We start from the raw sequence: 18,969 nt of genomic DNA, 5'->3' as shown, positions 1-18,969 counted from the left end.
TGGTTGTGCCCTCGCGAAAAAACCCACAAACAACCTCAAACAATCCCACCACCCTTATACGTGCTTAATGATAGTTAACCAATATACCCTAAAAACAACTAAACTAATCACTATATATATATATATACATACCAAAACCCAATAGAGTGAAAAGAATTTCCATTCGCTCTCACAAACACTCCTGCTTGAGGACTCACTCCCAGCATGCACTCCGAAGAGAGAGAGAGAGAGAGAGAGAGAGAGAGAGAGAGAGAGAGAGAGAGAGAGAGAGAGATGGAGAGAGAGAGGTAAGGAGAGAGGGAATGAGAGAGGGAGATAGAGAGAGAGAGAGAGGTAAGGAGAGAGGGAGATAGAGAGAGCGAGAGAGAGAGAGGTAAGGAGAGAGGGAGAGAGATGGAGAGAGAGAGAGAGAGAGAGAGAGAGAGAGAGAGATAGAGACACCATCCTCCTGTACACACCACAGGAGGCATGCTCTTATTCTCTACGTAGATACACCCCACAGAGGGAGAGAGTGTACACTCCGTAGGGAGCCTAGGTAGGAAGTCTACTATGAGGTTACAGAGCAAATGAAAGGTCATTATTATTTTTCAGAGTAATAATATGAATTACTTCCCTTTTCTCTCTCTCTTTTCTCTCTCTCCCTCTCCACTCCCCATCTCAATTCAATTCAATAAAATGTTTATTGGCATGAATTAGTGGTTGCCACTGTTGGGTGGTTGTTACTGTTGCCAAAGCAATATATATGGAGTCTCTCTCTCTCTCTCTCTCTCTCTCTCTCTCTCTCTCTCTCTCTCTCTCTCTCTCTCTCTCTCTCTCTCTCTCTCTCTCTCTCTCTCTCTCTCTCTCTCTCTCTCTGTCTCTCTCTCTAGGGGCTGTACCTGTAAATACCAGGCTGACTTCGCTGAGGTCTTCGTGGGGGACTCTGAAGCTGAACGACTCGTTGTAGAAGGGGTCGATGGTTCCTTTCATACAGGATGTCTTCTTGGTCTTTACCAGCTTCAGCCCTGTTACCAGCTGAACCTTCACAAACGGGTCTGGGGGGGATGTAGACAGAGACAGGAAGGAAGTTAAATGTTCTGCTAGCAAGAAATATGATGTGCAGGTGGCATGACGTGCATGGTACCCCGTGGTATGACATAGTGTGTCATGGTACCCCGTGGTATGACATAGTGTGTCATGGTACCCCGTGGTATGACATAGTGTGTCATGGTACCCCGTGGTATGACATAGTGTGTCATGGTGTGTCGTGGTGTATAGTGTCGTGTTGTTGTGGTGTGACATAGTGTGTCGTGGTGTGTCGTGATATGTCGTGGTGTGTAGTGGTGTATAGTGTTGTGGTGTGTTGTGTAGTGTTGTGGTATGACATAGTGTGTTGTGGTGTGTAGTGTTGTGGTATGACATAGTGTGTTGTGGTGTGTAGTGTTGTGGTGTGGTGTGTCATGGTGTGTCATGGTGTGTCGTGTTGTGGTGTGAAGTGGTTCCCTGTGATGCCTGACCCATGTGTGTGTCAGGTGTGTTATTCAGGTTTCTGCAGTTATTACCTGATCCTCAGGTGTGTGTCAGGTGTGTTTTTCAGGTGTCAGCAGTTATTACCTGATCCCCAGGTGTGTGTCAGGTGTGTTATTCAGGTTTCTGCAGTTATTACCTGATACCCAGGTGTGTGTCAGGTGTGTTATTCAGGTTTCTTCAGTTATTACCTGATCCCCAGTTGTGTGTCAGGTGTGTTATTCAGGTTTCTGTAGTTATTACCTGATCCCCATGTGTGTGTCAGGTGTGTAATTCAGGTTTCTGTAGTTATTACCTGATCCCCAGGTGTGTGTCAGGTGTGTTATTCAGGTTTCTGCAGTTATTACCTGATCCCCAGGTGTGTGTCAGGTGTGTTATTCAGGTTTCTTCAGTTATTACCTGATCCCCAGTTGTGTGTCAGGTGTGTTATTCAGGTTTCTGTAGTTATTACCTGATCCCCAGGTGTGTGTCAGGTGTGTAATTCAGGTTTCTGTAGTTATTACCTGATCCCCAGGTGTGTGTCAGGTGTGTTATTCAGGTTTCTGCAGCAGCTGATCCCCAGGTGTGTGTCAGGTGTGTTATTCAGGTTTCTGCAGTTATTACCTGATCCCCAGGTGTGTGTCAGGTGTGTTATTCAGGTTTCTTCAGTTATTACCTGATCCCCAGGTGTGTGTCAGGTGTGTTATTCAGGTTTCTGTAGTTATTACCTGATCCCCAGGTGTGTGTCAGGTGTGTTATTCAGGTTTCTGCAGTTATTACCTGATCCCCAGGTGTGTGTCAGGTGTGTTATTCAGGTTTCTGCAGTTATTACCTGATCCCCAGGTGTGTGTCAGGTGTGTTATTCAGGTTACTGCAGTTATTACCTGATCCCCAGGTGTGTGTCAGGTGTGTTATTCAGGTTTCTGCAGTTATTATCTGATCTGCAGCAGCTGATCCCCAGGTGTGGTACATAAGGTGTTATTCAGGTATCCTCAAATCAAATGTTATTTGTCACATGCTTGATAAACAACAGGTGTGGACTAACAGTGAAAAGCTGACTTACGGGTCCTTCCCAACAAAGCAGAGAGAAAGAAAATAGAGAAATAATTGAAAAGTAATAACAGATACACAGTAAGTAACGATAACTTGGTTATATACACGGGGTACCTGTACTGAGTCAATGATAACCTGGTTATATACACGGGGTACCTGTACTGAGTCAATGATAACCTGGTTATATACACGGGGTACCTGTACTGAGTCAATGATAACTTGGTTATATACACGGGGTACCAGTACTGAGTCAATGATAACTTGGCTATTTACACGGGGTACCAGTACCCAGTCAATGATAACTTGGCTATATACACAGGGTACCAGTATTGAGTCAATGATAACTTGGCTATTTACACAGGGTACCAGTATTGAGTCAATGATAACTTGGCTATTTACATGGGGTACCAGTACCGAGTCAATGATAACTTGGCTATTTACACGGGGTACCAGTATTGAGTCAATGATAACTTGGCTATTTACACAGGGTACCAGTATTGAGTCAATGATAACTTGGCTATTTACACGGGGTACCAGTATTGAGTCAATGATAACTTGGCTATTTACACAGGGTACCAGTATTGAGTCAATGATAACTTGGCTATATACACGGGGTACCAGTACTGAGTCAATGTTCAGGGGTACCTGTTAAATGAGGTAGATATGTACATATAACTAGGAATAAAGTGACAGATTAGTTAATTAAGTTAAGTTTAATTTATTAGGATCCCCATAAGCTACTGCACATATAAAACGTTTAGTGCCTTCCTTCCTCGCCTGGTATAGAGATCCTGGATGGCACAGCGCTCGGCCCCAGTGATGTTCTGGGTCGTACGCACTACCCTCTGTAGTGCCTTCCTTCCTCGCCTGGTATAGAGATCCTGGATGGCACAGCGCTCGGCCCCAGTGATGTTCTGGGTCGTACGCACTACCCTCTGTAGTGCCTTCCTTCCTCGCCTGGTATAGAGGTCCTGGATGGCACAGCGCTCGGCCCCAGTGATGTTCTGGGTCGTACGCACTACCCTCTGTAGTGCCTTCCTTCCTCGCCTGGTATAGAGATCCTGGATGGCACAGCGCTCGGCCCCAGTGATGTACTGGGTCGTACGCACTACCCTCTGTAGTGCCTTCCTTCCTCGCCTGGTATAGAGATCCTGGATGGCACAGCGCTCGGCCCCAGTGATGTACTGGGTCGTACGCACTACCCTCCGTAGTGCCTTCCGGTCAGATGCCAAGCAGTTGCCATACCAAGTTGTGATGCAGCCAGTGAAGATGTTCTCTCAATGGTGCAGCTGTATCATGTTTTGAGGATCTCAGGGCCCATGCCAAATCTTTTCAGCCTCCTGAGGGGGAGGCCCTCTTCACGACTGTGTTGGTGTGTGTGGACCATGATCCTTAGTGATGTGAACACCTGCTTAACTACAGCTCCGTCCATGTGAATGGGGGCTGCTCGGCACTCTGTTTCCTGTAGTCCACGATCAGCTCCTTTGTCTTGCTGACGTTGCGGGAGAGGTTGTTGTCTTGTCACCACACTGCCAGGTCTCTGATCTCCTCCCTAGAGGCTGTTTAATCATCTTCGGTGATCAGGCCTTCCACCATCGTGTGGTCAGACGTAAACGTAATGATGGTGTTGGAGTCGTGTGTGGCCATGCAGTCGTGAGGGAACAGGGAGTCCTGGAGGGGACTAAGCACGCACCCCTGAGGGGCCCCCGTCTTGAGCGTCAGCGTGGCGGATGTGTTGTTGCCTACCCTCAACACCTGGGGGCAGCCCGTCAGGAAGTCCAGGATCGAGCTGCAGATGGAGGTGTTCAGTCCCAGGGTCCTTAGCTTAATGATGAGCTTGGAGGGAATTATGGTGTTGAACGCTGAGCTGTAGTCAATGAACATCATTCTCACATACAGTAGGTGTTCCTTTTGTCCAAGTGGGAAAGGACAGTGTGGAGTGCAATAGATCTAGAGTATTTTCGCCTCTAGTTGCACAGGTGACATGCTGGTTGAAATTACATAGGTCAGACAGATTTGAGTTTTCCTGCATTAAAACCACCGGCAGCGCGTAGAAGCAGATTATTGGTTTCAACAGGGTACCCGCAAGTCGGCCTCTGTAGCACTGTCTCTTTCTCTTCCGAGTGTTGGGGATTAGGGCCTGGTCTGGGGTGAGCAGTATATCCTGTGCCGTCAACTCATTGAAGTAGAAATCTTCATCCAAATTGGGGTTAGTGATCGCTCTTCTGATGTCCAGAAGCTCTCTTTGGTCTTAGGAAACGATGGCAAAACATTTTATACAAAATAAGATAAAGATCGGCTCAAAAAAATACATAAATAATTGGTCAGGAGCTTGTAAAATGGCTGCTATACATTCCAGCACCATTCAGCTGTGTTATTCAGGTATCCACTGAGTTATTCAGGTATCCACTATGTAATTCAGGTATCCCCCTCTGTCGTTCAGGTATCCACTCTGTCGTTCAGGTATCCACTCTGTTATTCAGGTATCCCCTCTGTTATTCAGGTATCCACTCTGTTATTCAGGTATCCACTCTGTTATTCAGGTATCCACTCTGTTATTCAGGTATCCACTCTGTTATTCAGGTATCCACTCTGTTATTCAGGTATCCACTCTGTTATTCAGGTATCCACTCTGTCGTTCAGGTATCCACTCTGTTATTCAGGTATCCACTCTGTTATTCAGGTATCCACTCTGTTATTCAGGTATCCACTCTGTTATTCAGGTATTCACTATGTAATTCAGGTATCCCCCTCTGTCGTTCAGGTATCCACTCTGTCGTTCAGGTATCCACTCTGTTATTCAGGTATCCACTCTGTTATGCAGGTATCCACTCTGTCGTTCAGGTATCCCCCTCTGTTGTTCAGGTATCCACTCTGTCGTTCTGGTATCCACTCTGTAATTCAGGTATCCCCTCTGTAATTCAGGTATCCACTCTGTTATTCAGGTATCCCCCTCTGTCGTTCAGGTATCCACTCTGTTATTCAGGTATCCACTCTGTTATTCAGGTATCCACTCTGTTATTCAGGTATCCACTCTGTAATTCAGGTATCCACTCTGTAATTCAGGTATCCACTCTGTTATTCAGGTATCCCCTCTGTTATTCAGGTATCCCCTCTGTTATTGAGGTATCCCCTCTGTTATTCAGGTATCCACTCTGTTATTCAGGTATCCACTCTGTAACTCAGGTATCCACTCTGTTATTCAGGTATCCCCCTCTGTCGTTCTGGTATCCACTCTGTTATTCAGGTATCCCCTCTGTTATTCAGGTATCCCCTCTGTTATTCAGGTATCCACTCTGTTATTCAGGTATCCACTCTGTTATTCAGGTATCCACTCTGTTATTCAGGTATCCCCTCTGTTATTCAGGTATCCACTCTGTCGTTCTGGTATCCACTCTGTCGTTCTGGTATCCACTCTGTCGTTCAGATTTCCACTCTGTCGTTTGTCTCTATACTCACACTTTGCTTTTTTGATTGCCTTACGGAGGGAATAACTACACTGTTTGTATTCGGTCATGTTTCCAGTCACCTTGCCATGATTAAATGTGGTGGTACGTGCTTTCAGTTTTGCGCGAATACTGCCATCAATCCACGGTTTATAGTTAGGGAAGGTTTTAATAGTCACAGTGGGTACAACATCTCCTATACACTTCCTTATAAACTCGCTCACCGAGTCAGCATATACGTCGATATTATTGTCTGAGACTACCTGGAACATAGCCCAGTCCACGTGATCGAAGCAATCTTTAAGCGTGGAATCCGATAGTCAGACCAGCGTTGGATAGACCTAAGCACGGGCGCTTCCTGTTTTAGTTTCTGCCTATAGGAGGGGAGCAACAAGATGGAGTCATGGTCAGATTTGTTAAAAGGAGGGCAGGGAGGGCCTTGTAGGCATCGCGGAAGTTAGAGCAGCAGTGGTCGAGTGTGTTACTTGCTCGTGTAATGCAATCGGTATGATTAGAGAATTTAGTCTTGTTCTCAGATTAGCGTTGTTAAAATCTCCAGCTACAATAAATGCAGCCTCAGAATATATATGGTTTCCAGTTTACATAGAGTCCAGTGAAGTTCCTTGATGGTCGTCCTGGTATCCGCTTGCAGGGGGATATTCACGGCTGTGATGATAACCGAGGAGAGTTCTCTTGGGAGATAAAACGTCGGCATTTGATTGTGAGGAATTGTAGGTCAGGTGAACAAAAGGACTTGAGTTCTTGTATGTTGTTACAATTACACCATGAGTTATTAATCATCAAACAAGCACCCCCGCCCATCTTCTTACTAGAGAGATGTTTGTTCCTGTCGGTGCGATGCACTGAAAATCTCGTTGGATGTACGGACTCTGACAGCATGTCCCTAGTTAGCCATGTCTCCGTGAAATAGAGTATGTTACAATCCCGGATATCTCTTTGGAAAGCAACTCTTGTCCTAATTTCGTCGACTTTGTTAGCTAGGGACTGGACATTAGCGAGTAATATATTCGTAAGCAGTGGGAGGTGTGCGCATCCAAAGCTTCACTTGAAGACCGCTCCGGCACCCTCTCCTCCGATGGCGTTGTTTTGTGTGGACCTCTGGAATCAGTTAAAATGCCCTGGGAGGTGCAGACAAAGGATCTGCTTTGAGAAAGTCATTTTCCTGGTCGTAGTGCTGGTTGGGCTGGTAAGTTGACATCTCTCTGATATCCACTAGCTCTTCCCAGCTGCATGTAATAACACTTAAGGTTTTCTGGGCTAACAATAATAAAAATAATAAAAAAATAAATAAAATAAAATACTGCACAATTTCCTAAGGACTAGAAGTTAAGCGCCATCTTGAGTCAATGTGGAAAAACAGTTGGTATATTACTATATTAGTAGGTATATTAGTAGGTATGTTAGTAGCTATATTAGTAGCTATATTAATAGGTATATTAGCAGGTCAAATCAAATCAAATTGTATTTGTCACATGCATAGATAATAACAGAGAGTGGGGGAGCAATGCAAATAGGTAGGTTAGTAGATATATTAGTAGGTATGTTATTAGGTATGTTAGTAGGTATGTTAGTAGGTATATTAGTAGGTATATTAGTAGGTATATTAGTAGGTATGTTAGTAGGTATATTAGTAGGAATATTAGTAGGTATGTTATTAGGTATGTTATTAGGTATGTTATTAGGTATATTAATAGGTATGTTATTAGGTATGTTAGTAGGTATATTAGTAGGTATATTAGTAGGTATATTAGTAGGTATGTTAGTAGGTATATTATTAGGTATATTAGTAGGTATGTTATTAGGTATGTTAGTAGGTATATTAGTAGGTATGTTAGTAGGTATATTAGTAGGTATATTAGTAGGTATATTAGTAGGTATATTAGCAGGTATATTAGCAGGTATATTAGTAGGTATGTTATTAGGTATATTAGTAGGTATATTAGTATGTTATAAGGTATATTAGTAGGTATATTAGTAGGTATATTAGCAGGTATATTAGTAGGTATATTAGTATGTTATAAGGTATATTAGTAGGTATATTAGTATGTTATAAGGTATATTAGTAGGTATATTAGTAGGTATATTAGTAGGTATATTAGTATGTTACAAGGTATATTAGTAGGTATATTAGTAGGTATATTAGCAGGTATATTAGTAGGTATGTCATTAGGTATATTAGTAGGTATATTAGTATGTTATAAGGTATATTAGTAGGTATATTAGTAGGTATATTAGCAGGTATATTAGTAGGTATGTTATTAGGTATATTAGTAGGTATATTAGTATGTTATAAGGTATATTAGTAGGTATATTAGCAGGTATATTAGTAGGTATGTTATTAGGTATATTAGTAGGTATGTTATTAGGTATGTTAGTAGGTATGTTATTAGGTATGTTAGTAGGTATATTAGTAGGTATGTTAGTAGGTATGTTAGTAGGTATATTCGTAGGTATGTTATTAGGTATATTAGTAGGTATATTAGTAGGTATATTAGTAGGTATGTTAGTAGGTATATTAGTAGGTATGTTATTAGGTATGTTAGCAGGTATTTTAGTAGGTATGTTATTAGGTATGTTATTAGGTATGTTATTAGGTATGTTATTAGGTATATTAGTAGGTATATTAGTAGGTATGTTAGTAGGTATATTAGTAGGTATGTTATTAGGTATGTTATAAGGTATATTAGTAGGTATATTAGTAGGTATGTTAGTAGGTATATTAGTAGGTATGTTATTAGGTATATTAGTAGGTATATTAGTAGGTATGTTAGTAGGTATATTAGTAGGTATGTTAGTAGGTATGTTATTAGGTATGTTATTAGGTATATTACTAGGTATATTAGTAGGTATGTTATTAGGTATATTAGTAGGTATGAGCAGGGGGACCTTGCGTGCACTGCAGGATTTTAATCCATGACGGCGTAGTGTGTTACTAATGGTTTTCTTTGAGACTGTGGTCCCAGCTCTCTTCAGGTCATTGACCAGGTCCTGCCGTGTAGTTCTGGGCTGATCCCTCACCTTCCTCATGATCATTGATGCCCCACGAGGTGAGATCTTGCATGGAGCCCCAGACCGAGTGTGATTGACCGTCATCTTGAACTTCTTCCATTTTCTAATAATTGCGCCAACAGTTGTTGCCTTCTCACCAAGCTGCTTGCCTATTGTCCTGTAGCCCATCCCAGCCTTGTGCAGGTCTACAATTTTATCCCTGATGTCCTTACACAGCTCTCTGGTCTTGGCCATTGTGGAGAGGTTGGAGTCTGTTTGATTGAGTGTGTGGACAGGTGTCTTTTATACAGGTAACGAGTTCAAACGGGTGCAGTTAATACAGGTAATGAGTGGAGAACAGGAGGGCTTCTTAAAGAAAAACTAACAGGTCTGTGAGAGCCGGAATTCTTACAGGTTGGTAGGTGATCAAATACTTATGTCATGCAATAAAATGCAAATTAATTACTTAAAAATCATACAATGTGATTTTCTGGATTTTTGTTTTAGATTCCGTCTCTCACAGTTGAAGTGTACCTATGATAAAAATTACAGACCTCTACATGCTTTGTAAATAGGAAAACCTGCAAAATCGGCAGTGTGTCAAATACTTGTTCTCCCCACTGTATGTTAGTAGGTATATTAGTAGGTATGTTAGTAGGTATGTTAGTAGGTATGTTAGTAGGTATATTAGTAGGTATGTTAGTAGGTATATTAGTAGGTATGTTAGTAGGTATGTTATTAGGTATGTTAGTAGATATATTAGTAGGTATATTAGTAGGTATGTTAGTAGGTATGTTATTAGGTATGTTAGTAGGTATATTAGTAGGTATGTTATTAGGTATGTTATTAGGTATGTTAGTAGGTATGTTAGTAGGTATATTAATAGGTATATAAGTAGGTACAGTTAGTAGGTGTGTTAGTAGGTATGTTATTAGGTATGTTAGTAGGTATATTAGTAGGTATATTAGTAGGTATGTTAGTAGGTATGTTATTAGGTATATTATTAGGTATATTAGTAGGTATGTTATTAGGTATATTAGTAGGTATATTAATAGGTATATTAGTAGGTATGTTATTAGGTATATTAGTAGGTATGTTAGTAGGTATGTTAGTAGGTATATTAGTAGGTATGTTATTAGGTATGTTATTAGGTATGTTAGTAGGTATATTAGTAGGTATGTTAGTAGGTATGTTATTAGGTATGTTAGTAGGTATATTAGTAGGTATGTTATTAGGTATGTTATTAGGTATGTTAGTAGGTATGTTAGTAGGTATGTTAGTAGGTATATTAATAGGTATATAAGTAGGTACAGTTAGTAGGTGTGTTAGTAGGTATGTTAGTAGGTATGTTAGTAGGTATATTAATAGGTATATAAGTAGGTACAGTTAGTAGGTGTGTTAGTAGGTATGTTATTAGGTATGTTAGTAGGTATATTAGTAGGTATATTAGTAGGTATGTTAGTAGGTATGTTATTAGGTATATTATTAGGTATATTAGTAGGTATGTTATTAGGTATATTAGTAGGTATATTAATAGGTATATTAGTAGGTATGTTAGTAGGTATGTTAGTAGGTATATTAGTAGGTATGTTATTAGGTATGTTATTAGGTATGTTAGTAGGTATATTAGTAGGTATGTTAGTAGGTATGTTATTAGGTATGTTAGTAGGTATATTAGTAGGTATGTTATTAGGTATGTTATTAGGTATGTTAGTAGGTATGTTAGTAGGTATGTTAGTAGGTATGTTAGTAGGTATATTAATAGGTATATAAGTAGGTACAGTTAGTAGGTGTGTTAGTAGGTATGTTATTAGGTATGTTAGTAGGTATATTAGTAGGTATATTAGTAGGTATGTTAGTAGGTATGTTATTAGGTATATTATTAGGTATATTAGTAGGTATGTTATTAGGTATATTAGTAGGTATATTAATAGGTATATTAGTAGGTATGTTATTAGGTATATTAGTAGGTATGTTAGTAGGTATATTAGTAGGTATATTGATAGGCATATTAGTAGGTATGTTAGTAGGTATGTTAGTAGGTATGTTAGTAGGTATATTAGTAGGTATGTTATTAGGTATGTTATTAGGTATGTTAGTAGGTATGTTAGTGGGTAAGTTAGTAGGTATATTAGTAGGTATGTTATTAGGTATGTTATTAGGTATGTTAGTAGGTATATTAGTAGGTATGTTATTAGGTATGTTATTAGGTATGTTAGTAGGTATGTTAGTAGGTATGTTAGTAGGTATGTTAGTAGGTATATTAATAGGTATATAAGTAGGTACAGTTAGTAGGTGTGTTAGTAGGTATGTTATTAGGTATGTTAGTAGGTATATTAGTAGGTATATTAGTAGGTATGTTAGTAGGTATGTTATTAGGTATATTATTAGGTATATTAGTAGGTATGTTATTAGGTATATTAGTAGGTATATTAATAGGTATATTAGTAGGTATGTTATTAGGTATATTAGTAGGCATGTTAGTAGGTATGTTAGTAGGTATATTAGTAGGTATGTTATTAGGTATGTTATTAGGTATGTTAGTAGGTATATTAGTAGGTATGTTAGTAGGTATGTTATTAGGTATGTTAGTAGGTATATTAGTAGGTATGTTATTAGGTATGTTATTAGGTATGTTAGTAGGTATGTTAGTAGGTATGTTAGTAGGTATATTAATAGGTATATAAGTAGGTACAGTTAGTAGGTGTGTTAGTAGGTATGTTAGTAGGTATGTTAGTAGGTATATTAATAGGTATATAAGTAGGTACAGTTAGTAGGTGTGTTAGTAGGTATGTTATTAGGTATGTTAGTAGGTATATTAGTAGGTATATTAGTAGGTATGTTAGTAGGTATGTTATTAGGTATATTATTAGGTATATTAGTAGGTATGTTATTAGGTATATTAGTAGGTATATTAATAGGTATATTAGTAGGTATGTTAGTAGGTATGTTAGTAGGTATATTAGTAGGTATGTTATTAGGTATGTTATTAGGTATGTTAGTAGGTATATTAGTAGGTATGTTAGTAGGTATGTTATTAGGTATGTTAGTAGGTATATTAGTAGGTATGTTATTAGGTATGTTATTAGGTATGTTAGTAGGTATGTTAGTAGGTATGTTAGTAGGTATGTTAGTAGGTATATTAATAGGTATATAAGTAGGTACAGTTAGTAGGTGTGTTAGTAGGTATGTTATTAGGTATGTTAGTAGGTATATTAGTAGGTATATTAGTAGGTATGTTAGTAGGTATGTTATTAGGTATATTATTAGGTATATTAGTAGGTATGTTATTAGGTATATTAGTAGGTATATTAATAGGTATATTAGTAGGTATGTTATTAGGTATATTAGTAGGTATGTTAGTAGGTATATTAGTAGGTATATTGATAGGCATATTAGTAGGTATGTTAGTAGGTATGTTAGTAGGTATGTTAGTAGGTATATTAGTAGGTATGTTATTAGGTATGTTATTAGGTATGTTAGTAGGTATGTTAGTGGGTAAGTTAGTAGGTATATTAGTAGGTATGTTATTAGGTATGTTATTAGGTATGTTAGTAGGTATATTAGTAGGTATGTTATTAGGTATGTTATTAGGTATGTTAGTAGGTATGTTAGTAGGTATGTTAGTAGGTATGTTAGTAGGTATATTAATAGGTATATAAGTAGGTACAGTTAGTAGGTGTGTTAGTAGGTATGTTATTAGGTATGTTAGTAGGTATATTAGTAGGTATATTAGTAGGTATGTTAGTAGGTATGTTATTAGGTATATTATTAGGTATATTAGTAGGTATGTTATTAGGTATATTAGTAGGTATATTAATAGGTATATTAGTAGGTATGTTATTAGGTATATTAGTAGGCATGTTAGTAGGTATGTTAGTAGGTATATTAGTAGGTGTGTTATTAGGTATGTTATTAGGTATGTTAGTAGGTATATTAGTAGGTATGTTATTAGGTATGTTATTAGGTATGTTAGTAGGTATGTGAGTAGGTATGTTAGTAGGTATGTTAGTAGGTATATTAATAGGTATATAAGTAGGTACAGTTAGTAGGTGTGTTAGTAGGTATGTTATTAGGTATGTTAGTAGGTATATTAGTAGATATATTAGTAGGTATGTTATTAGGTATATTAGTAGGTATATTAATAGGTATATTAGTAGGTATGTTATTAGGTATATTAGTAGGTATGTTAGTAGGTATATTAGTAGGTATATTAATAGGTATATTAGTAGGTATGTTATTAGGTATATTAGTAGGTATATTAATAGGTATATTAGTAGGTATGTTATTAGGTATATTAGTAGGTATGTTAGTAGGTATATTAGTAGGTATATTAATAGGTATATTAGTAGGTATGTTAGTAGGTATGTTAGTAGGTATGTTAGTAGGTATATTAGTAGGTATGTTATTAGGTATGTTATTAGGTATGTTAGTAGGTATATTAGTAGGTATGTTATTAGGTATGTTAGTAGGTATGTTAGTAGGTATGTTAGTGGGTAAGTTAGTAGGTATATTAGTAGGTATGTTATTAGGTATGTTATTAGGTATGTTAGTAGGTATATTATTAGGTATGTTATTAGGTATGTTATTAGGTATGTTAGTAGGTATGTTAGTAGGTATGTTAGTAGGTATGTTAGTAGGTATATTAATAGGTATATAAGTAGGTACAGTTAGTAGGTGTGTTAGTAGGTATGTTATTAGGTATGTTATTAGGTATGTTAGTAGGTATGTTAGTAGGTATGTTAGTAGGTATGTTAGTAGGTATATTAATAGGTATATAAGTAGGTACAGTTAGTAGGTGTGTTAGTAGGTATGTTATTAGGTATGTTAGTAGGTATATTAGTAGGTATATTAGTAGGTATGTTAGTAGGTATGTTATTAGGTATATTATTAGGTATATTAGTAGGTATGTTATTAGGTATATTAGTAGGTATATTAGTAGGTATGTTAGTAGGTATGTTATTAGGTATATTATTAGGTATATTATTAGGAATGTTATTAGGTATATTAGTAGGTATGTTAGTAGGTATATTAGTAGGTATATTAATAGGTATGTTAGTAGGTATGTTAGCAGGTATATTAGCAGGTATGTTAGTAGGTATATTAGCAGGTATATTAGCAGGTATGTTAGTAGGTATATTCGTAGGTATATTAGTAGGTATGTTATTAGGTATGTTAGCAGGTATATTAATAGTTATGTTAGTAGGTATGCTATTAGGTATATTATTAGGTATATTAGTAGGCATATTAGTAGGTATGTTATTAGGTATGTTATTAGGTGTATTAGTAGGTATATTAGTAGGTATGTTAGTAGCTATGTTTGTAGGTATATTAGTAGGTATGTTATTAGGTATATTAGTAGTTATGTTAGTAGGTATATTAGTAGGCATATTAATAGGTATATTAGTAGGTTTGTTATTAGGTATATCAGTAGGTATGTTAGTAGGTATGTTAGTAGGTATATTAGTAGGTATGTTATTAGGTATGTTATTAGGTATGTTAGTAGGTATATTAGTAGATATGTTATTAGGTATGTTATTAGGTATGTTAGTAGGTATGTTAGTGGGTATGTTAGTAGGTATATTATAGGTATATAAGTAGGTACAGTTAGTAGGTGTGTTAGTAGGTATGTTATTAGGTATGTTAGTAGGTATATTAGTAGGTATATTAGTAGGTATGTTAGTAGGTATGTTATTAGGTATGTTATTAGGTATATTAGTAGGTATGTTATTAGGTATATTAGTAGGTATATTAGTAGGTATATTAGTAGGTATGTTAGTAGGTATGTTATTAGGTATATTATTAGGTATATTAGTAGGTTCGTTATTAGGTATATTAGTAGGTATGTTAGTAGGTATATTAGTAGGTATATTAATAGGTATGTTAGTAGGTATGTTAGCAGGTATATTAGCAGGTATGTTAGTAGGTATATTAGCAGGTATATTAGCAGGTATGTTAGTTGGTATATTCGTAGGTATATTAGTAGGTATGTTATTAGGTATGTTAGCAGGTATATTAATAGGTATGTTAGTAGGTATGCTATTAGTTATGTTATTAGGTATATTAGTAGGTATATTAGTAGGTATGTTATTAGGTATGTTATTAGGTATATTAGGTTTATCGAAAAAGCCTTGGCCTCATGCATGTCAACATCAGAAGCCTCCTCCCTAAGTTTGCCTTACTCACCGCTTTAGCACACTCTGCCAACCCTGATGTCCTCGCCGTGTCCGAATCCTGGCTTAGGAAGGCCACCAAAAATTCTGAGATTTCCATACCCAACTATAACACTTTCCGTCAAGATAGAACTGCCAAAGGGGGAGGAGTTGCAATCTAGTGCAGAGATAGCCTGCAAAGTTCTGTCATACTTTCCAGGTCTATGCCCAAACAGTTCGAACTTATAATTTTTAAAATTAATCTCTCCAGAAATAAGTCTCTCACTGTTGCCGCCTGCTACCGACCCCCCTCAGCTCCCAGCTGTGCCCTGGACACCATCTGTGAATTGATCGCTCCCCATCTAGCTTCAGAGTTTGTTCTGTTAGGTGACCTAAACTGGGATATGCTTAACACCCCGGCAGTCCTACAATCTAAGCTTGATGCCCTCAATCTCACACAAATCATCAAGGAACCCACCAGGTACAACCCTAAATCCGTAAACATGGGCACCCTAATAGACATTATCCTGACCAACTTGCCCTCCAAATACACCTCTGCTGTCTTCAATCAAGATCTCAGCGATCACTGCCTCATTGCCTGTATCCGCCACGGGTCTGCGGCCAAACGACCACCCCTCATCACTGTCAAACGCTCCCTAAAACACTTCTGCGAGCAGGCCTTTCTAATCGACCTGGCCCGGGTACCCTGGAAGGATATTGACCTCATCCCGTCAGTTGAGGATGCCTGGTCATTCTTTAAAAGTTACTTCCTCACCATATTAGACAAGCATGCTCCGTTCAAAAAATGCAGAACCAAGAACAGATATAGCCCTTGGTTCACTCCAGACCTGACTGCCCTCGACCAGCACAAAAACATCCTGTGGCGAACTGCAATAGCATCAAAGAGCCCCCGTGATATGCAACTGTTCAGGGAAGTCAGGAACCAATACACGCAGTCAGTCATGAAAGCAAAGGCCAGCTTTTTCAAGCAGAAATTTGCATCCTGTAGCTCTAACTCCAAAAAGTTCTGGGATACTGTAAAGTCCATGGAAAACAAGAGCACCTCCTCCCAGCTGCCCACTTCACTGAGGCTAGGTAACACGGTCACCACTGATAAGTCCATGATAATCGAAAACTTCAACAAACATTTCTCAATGGCTGGCCATGCCTTCCTCCTGGCGACTCCAACCTTGGCCAACAGCCCCTCCCCCCCCGCTGCTACTCGCCCAAGCCTCCCCAGCTTCTCCTTTACCCATATCCAGATAGCAGATGTTCTGAAAGAGCTGGAAAACCTGGACCCATACAAATCAGCTGGGCTTGACAATCTGGACCCCCTATTTCTGAAACTGTCCGCCGCCATTGTCGCACCCCCTATTACCAGCCTGTTCAACCTCTCCTTCGTATCATCTGAGATCCCCAAGGATTGGAAAGCTGCCGCGGTCATCCCCCTCTTCAAAGGGGGAAACACCCTGGACCCAAACTGTTACAGACCTATATCCATCCTGCCCTGCCTATCTAAGGTCTTCGAAAGCCAAGTCAACAAACAGATCACTGACCATCTCGAATCCCACCGTACCTTCTCCGCTGTGCAATCCGGTTTCCGAGCCGGTCACGGGTGCACCTCAGCCACGCTCAAGGTACTAAACAATGTCATAACCGCCATCGATAAAAGACATTACTGTGCAGCCGTCTTCATCGACCTGGCCAAGGCTTTCGACTCTGTCAATCACCATATTCTTATCGGCAGACTCAGTAGCCTCGGTTTTTCTAATGACTGCCTTGCCTGGTTCACCAACTACTTTGCAGACAGAGTTCAGTGTTTCAAATCGGAGGGCATGCTGTCCGGTCCTCTGGCAGTCTCTATGGGGGTACCACAGGGTTCAATTCTCGGGCCGACTCTTTTCTCTGTATACATCAATGATGTTGCTCTTGCTGCGGGCGATTCCCTGATCCACCTCTATGCAGACGACACCATTCTGTACACTTCCGGCCCTTCCTTGGACACTGTGCTATCTAACCTCCAAACGAGCTTCAATGCCATACAACACTCCTTCCGTGGCCTCCAACTGCTCTTAAACGCTAGTAAAACCAAATGCATGCTTTTCAACCGTTCGCTGCCTGCACCCGCACGCCCGACTAGCATCACCACCCTGGACGGTTCTGACCTAGAATATGTGGACATCTATAAGTACCTAGGTGTCTGGCTAGACTGCAAACTCTCCTTCCAGACTCATATCAAACATCTCCAATCCAAAATCAAATCTAGAGTCGGCTTTCTATTCCGCAACAAAGCCTCCTTCACTCACGCCGCCAAACTTACCCTAGTAAAACTGACTATCCTACCGATCCTCGACTTCGGCGATGTCATCTACAAAATAGCTTCCAATACTCTACTCAGCAAACTGGATGCAGTCTATCACAGTGCCATCCGTTTTGTTACTAAAGCACCTTATACGACCCACCACTGCGACCTGTATGCACTAGTCGGCTGGCCCTCGCTACATGTTCGTCGTCAGACCCACTGGCTCCAGGTCATCTACAAGGCTATGCTAGGTAAAGTGCCGTCTTATCTCAGTTCACTGGTCACGATGGCTACACCCACCCGTAGCACGCGCTCCAGCAGGTGTATCTCACTGATCATCCCTAAAGCCAAAACCTCATTTGGACGCCTTTCCTTCCAGTTCTCTGCTGCCTGCGACTGGAACGAATTGCAAAAATCTCTGAAGTTGGAGACTTGGCTCTCTCTAATTTTCTCCTTCTCTCTTTCTTTCTCTCGGAGGACCTGAGCCCTAGGACCATACGTCGGGACTACCGGCCGTGGTGACTCCTTGCTGCCCTCAGTCCGCCTGGCCTTGCTGCTATTCCAGTTTCAACTCTTCTGCCTGCGGTTATGGAACCCCTACCTGTCCCAGACCTGCTGTTTTCAACTCTTAATGATCGGCTATGAAAAGCCAACTGAGATTTATTCCTGATTATTATTTGACCATGCTTGTCATTTATGAACATTTTGAAAATCTTGGCTCTCTCTAATTTTCTCCTTCTCTCTTTCTTTCTCTCGGAGGACCTGGGCCCTAGGACCATGCGTCGGGACTGCCGCCCGTGGTGACTCCTTGCTGTCCCCAGTCCGCCTGGCCTTGCTGCTATTCCAGTTTCAGCTGTTCTGCCTGCGGTTATGGAACCGCCACCTGTCCCAGACCTGTTGTTTTTCAACTCTTAATGATCAGCTATGAAAAGCCAACTGAAAATTATTCATGATTATTATTTGACCATGCTTGTCAATTATGAACATTTTTGAACATCTTGGCATAGTTCTGTTATAATCTCCTCCCGGCACAGCCAGAAGAGGACTGGCCACCCCTCATAGCCTGGTTCCTCTCTAGGTTTCTTCCTAGGTTTTGGCCTTTCTAGGGAGTTTTTCCTAGCCACCGTGCTTCTACACCTGCATTCTAGCTGTTTGGGGTTTTAGGCTGGGTTTCTGTACAGCACTTCGAGATATTATCTGATGTACGAAGGGCTATATAAAATAAAATTGATTGATTGAATTGACTTTTATCTCCCTCAACAACTTTAAAAATCTGCTATCCGAGCAGCTAACCGATCGCTGCAGCTGTACATAGTCCATCTGTAAACTACCCACCCAATTTACCCACCCCCCATACTGCTTTTATTTATTTACTTTTCTGCTCTTTTGCACACCAGTATCTCTTCTTGCACATGATCATCTGACGATTTATCACTCCAGTGTTAATCTGCTAAATTGTAATTACTCGATTTTTTGCCTACCTCATGCCTTTTGCACACATATATAGATTCTCTTTTTTCTA

At 39.6% G+C, this 18,969-nt stretch overlaps 1 protein-coding gene across 3 annotated transcripts in view; it reads right to left on the bottom strand.

Moving 5' to 3' along the window:
• Positions 1-463: 463 nt before the first annotated feature.
• The window catches only part of syt17 (synaptotagmin XVII), a 54,839-nt gene continuing 36,333 nt past the window's right edge, over positions 464-18,969 (bottom strand). Inside the window, exon 9 of one of the 3 annotated variants that reach the window (XM_055897453.1) lies at positions 464-1,034. In XM_055897453.1, the coding sequence (XP_055753428.1) occupies positions 658-1,034 (377 nt within the window). In that variant the 3' untranslated portion in view covers positions 464-657. The remainder of the gene's footprint in view (positions 1,035-18,969) is intronic. The other 2 variants (XM_055897443.1, XM_055897433.1) reach the window with 2 other exon arrangements.

This window comes from Salvelinus fontinalis, chromosome 2 (assembly GCF_029448725.1).
Source record: "Salvelinus fontinalis isolate EN_2023a chromosome 2, ASM2944872v1, whole genome shotgun sequence".
Taxonomy (NCBI): Eukaryota; Metazoa; Chordata; class Actinopteri; order Salmoniformes; family Salmonidae; genus Salvelinus; species Salvelinus fontinalis.
This window is presented reverse-complemented; position numbering and strand designations above follow the sequence as displayed.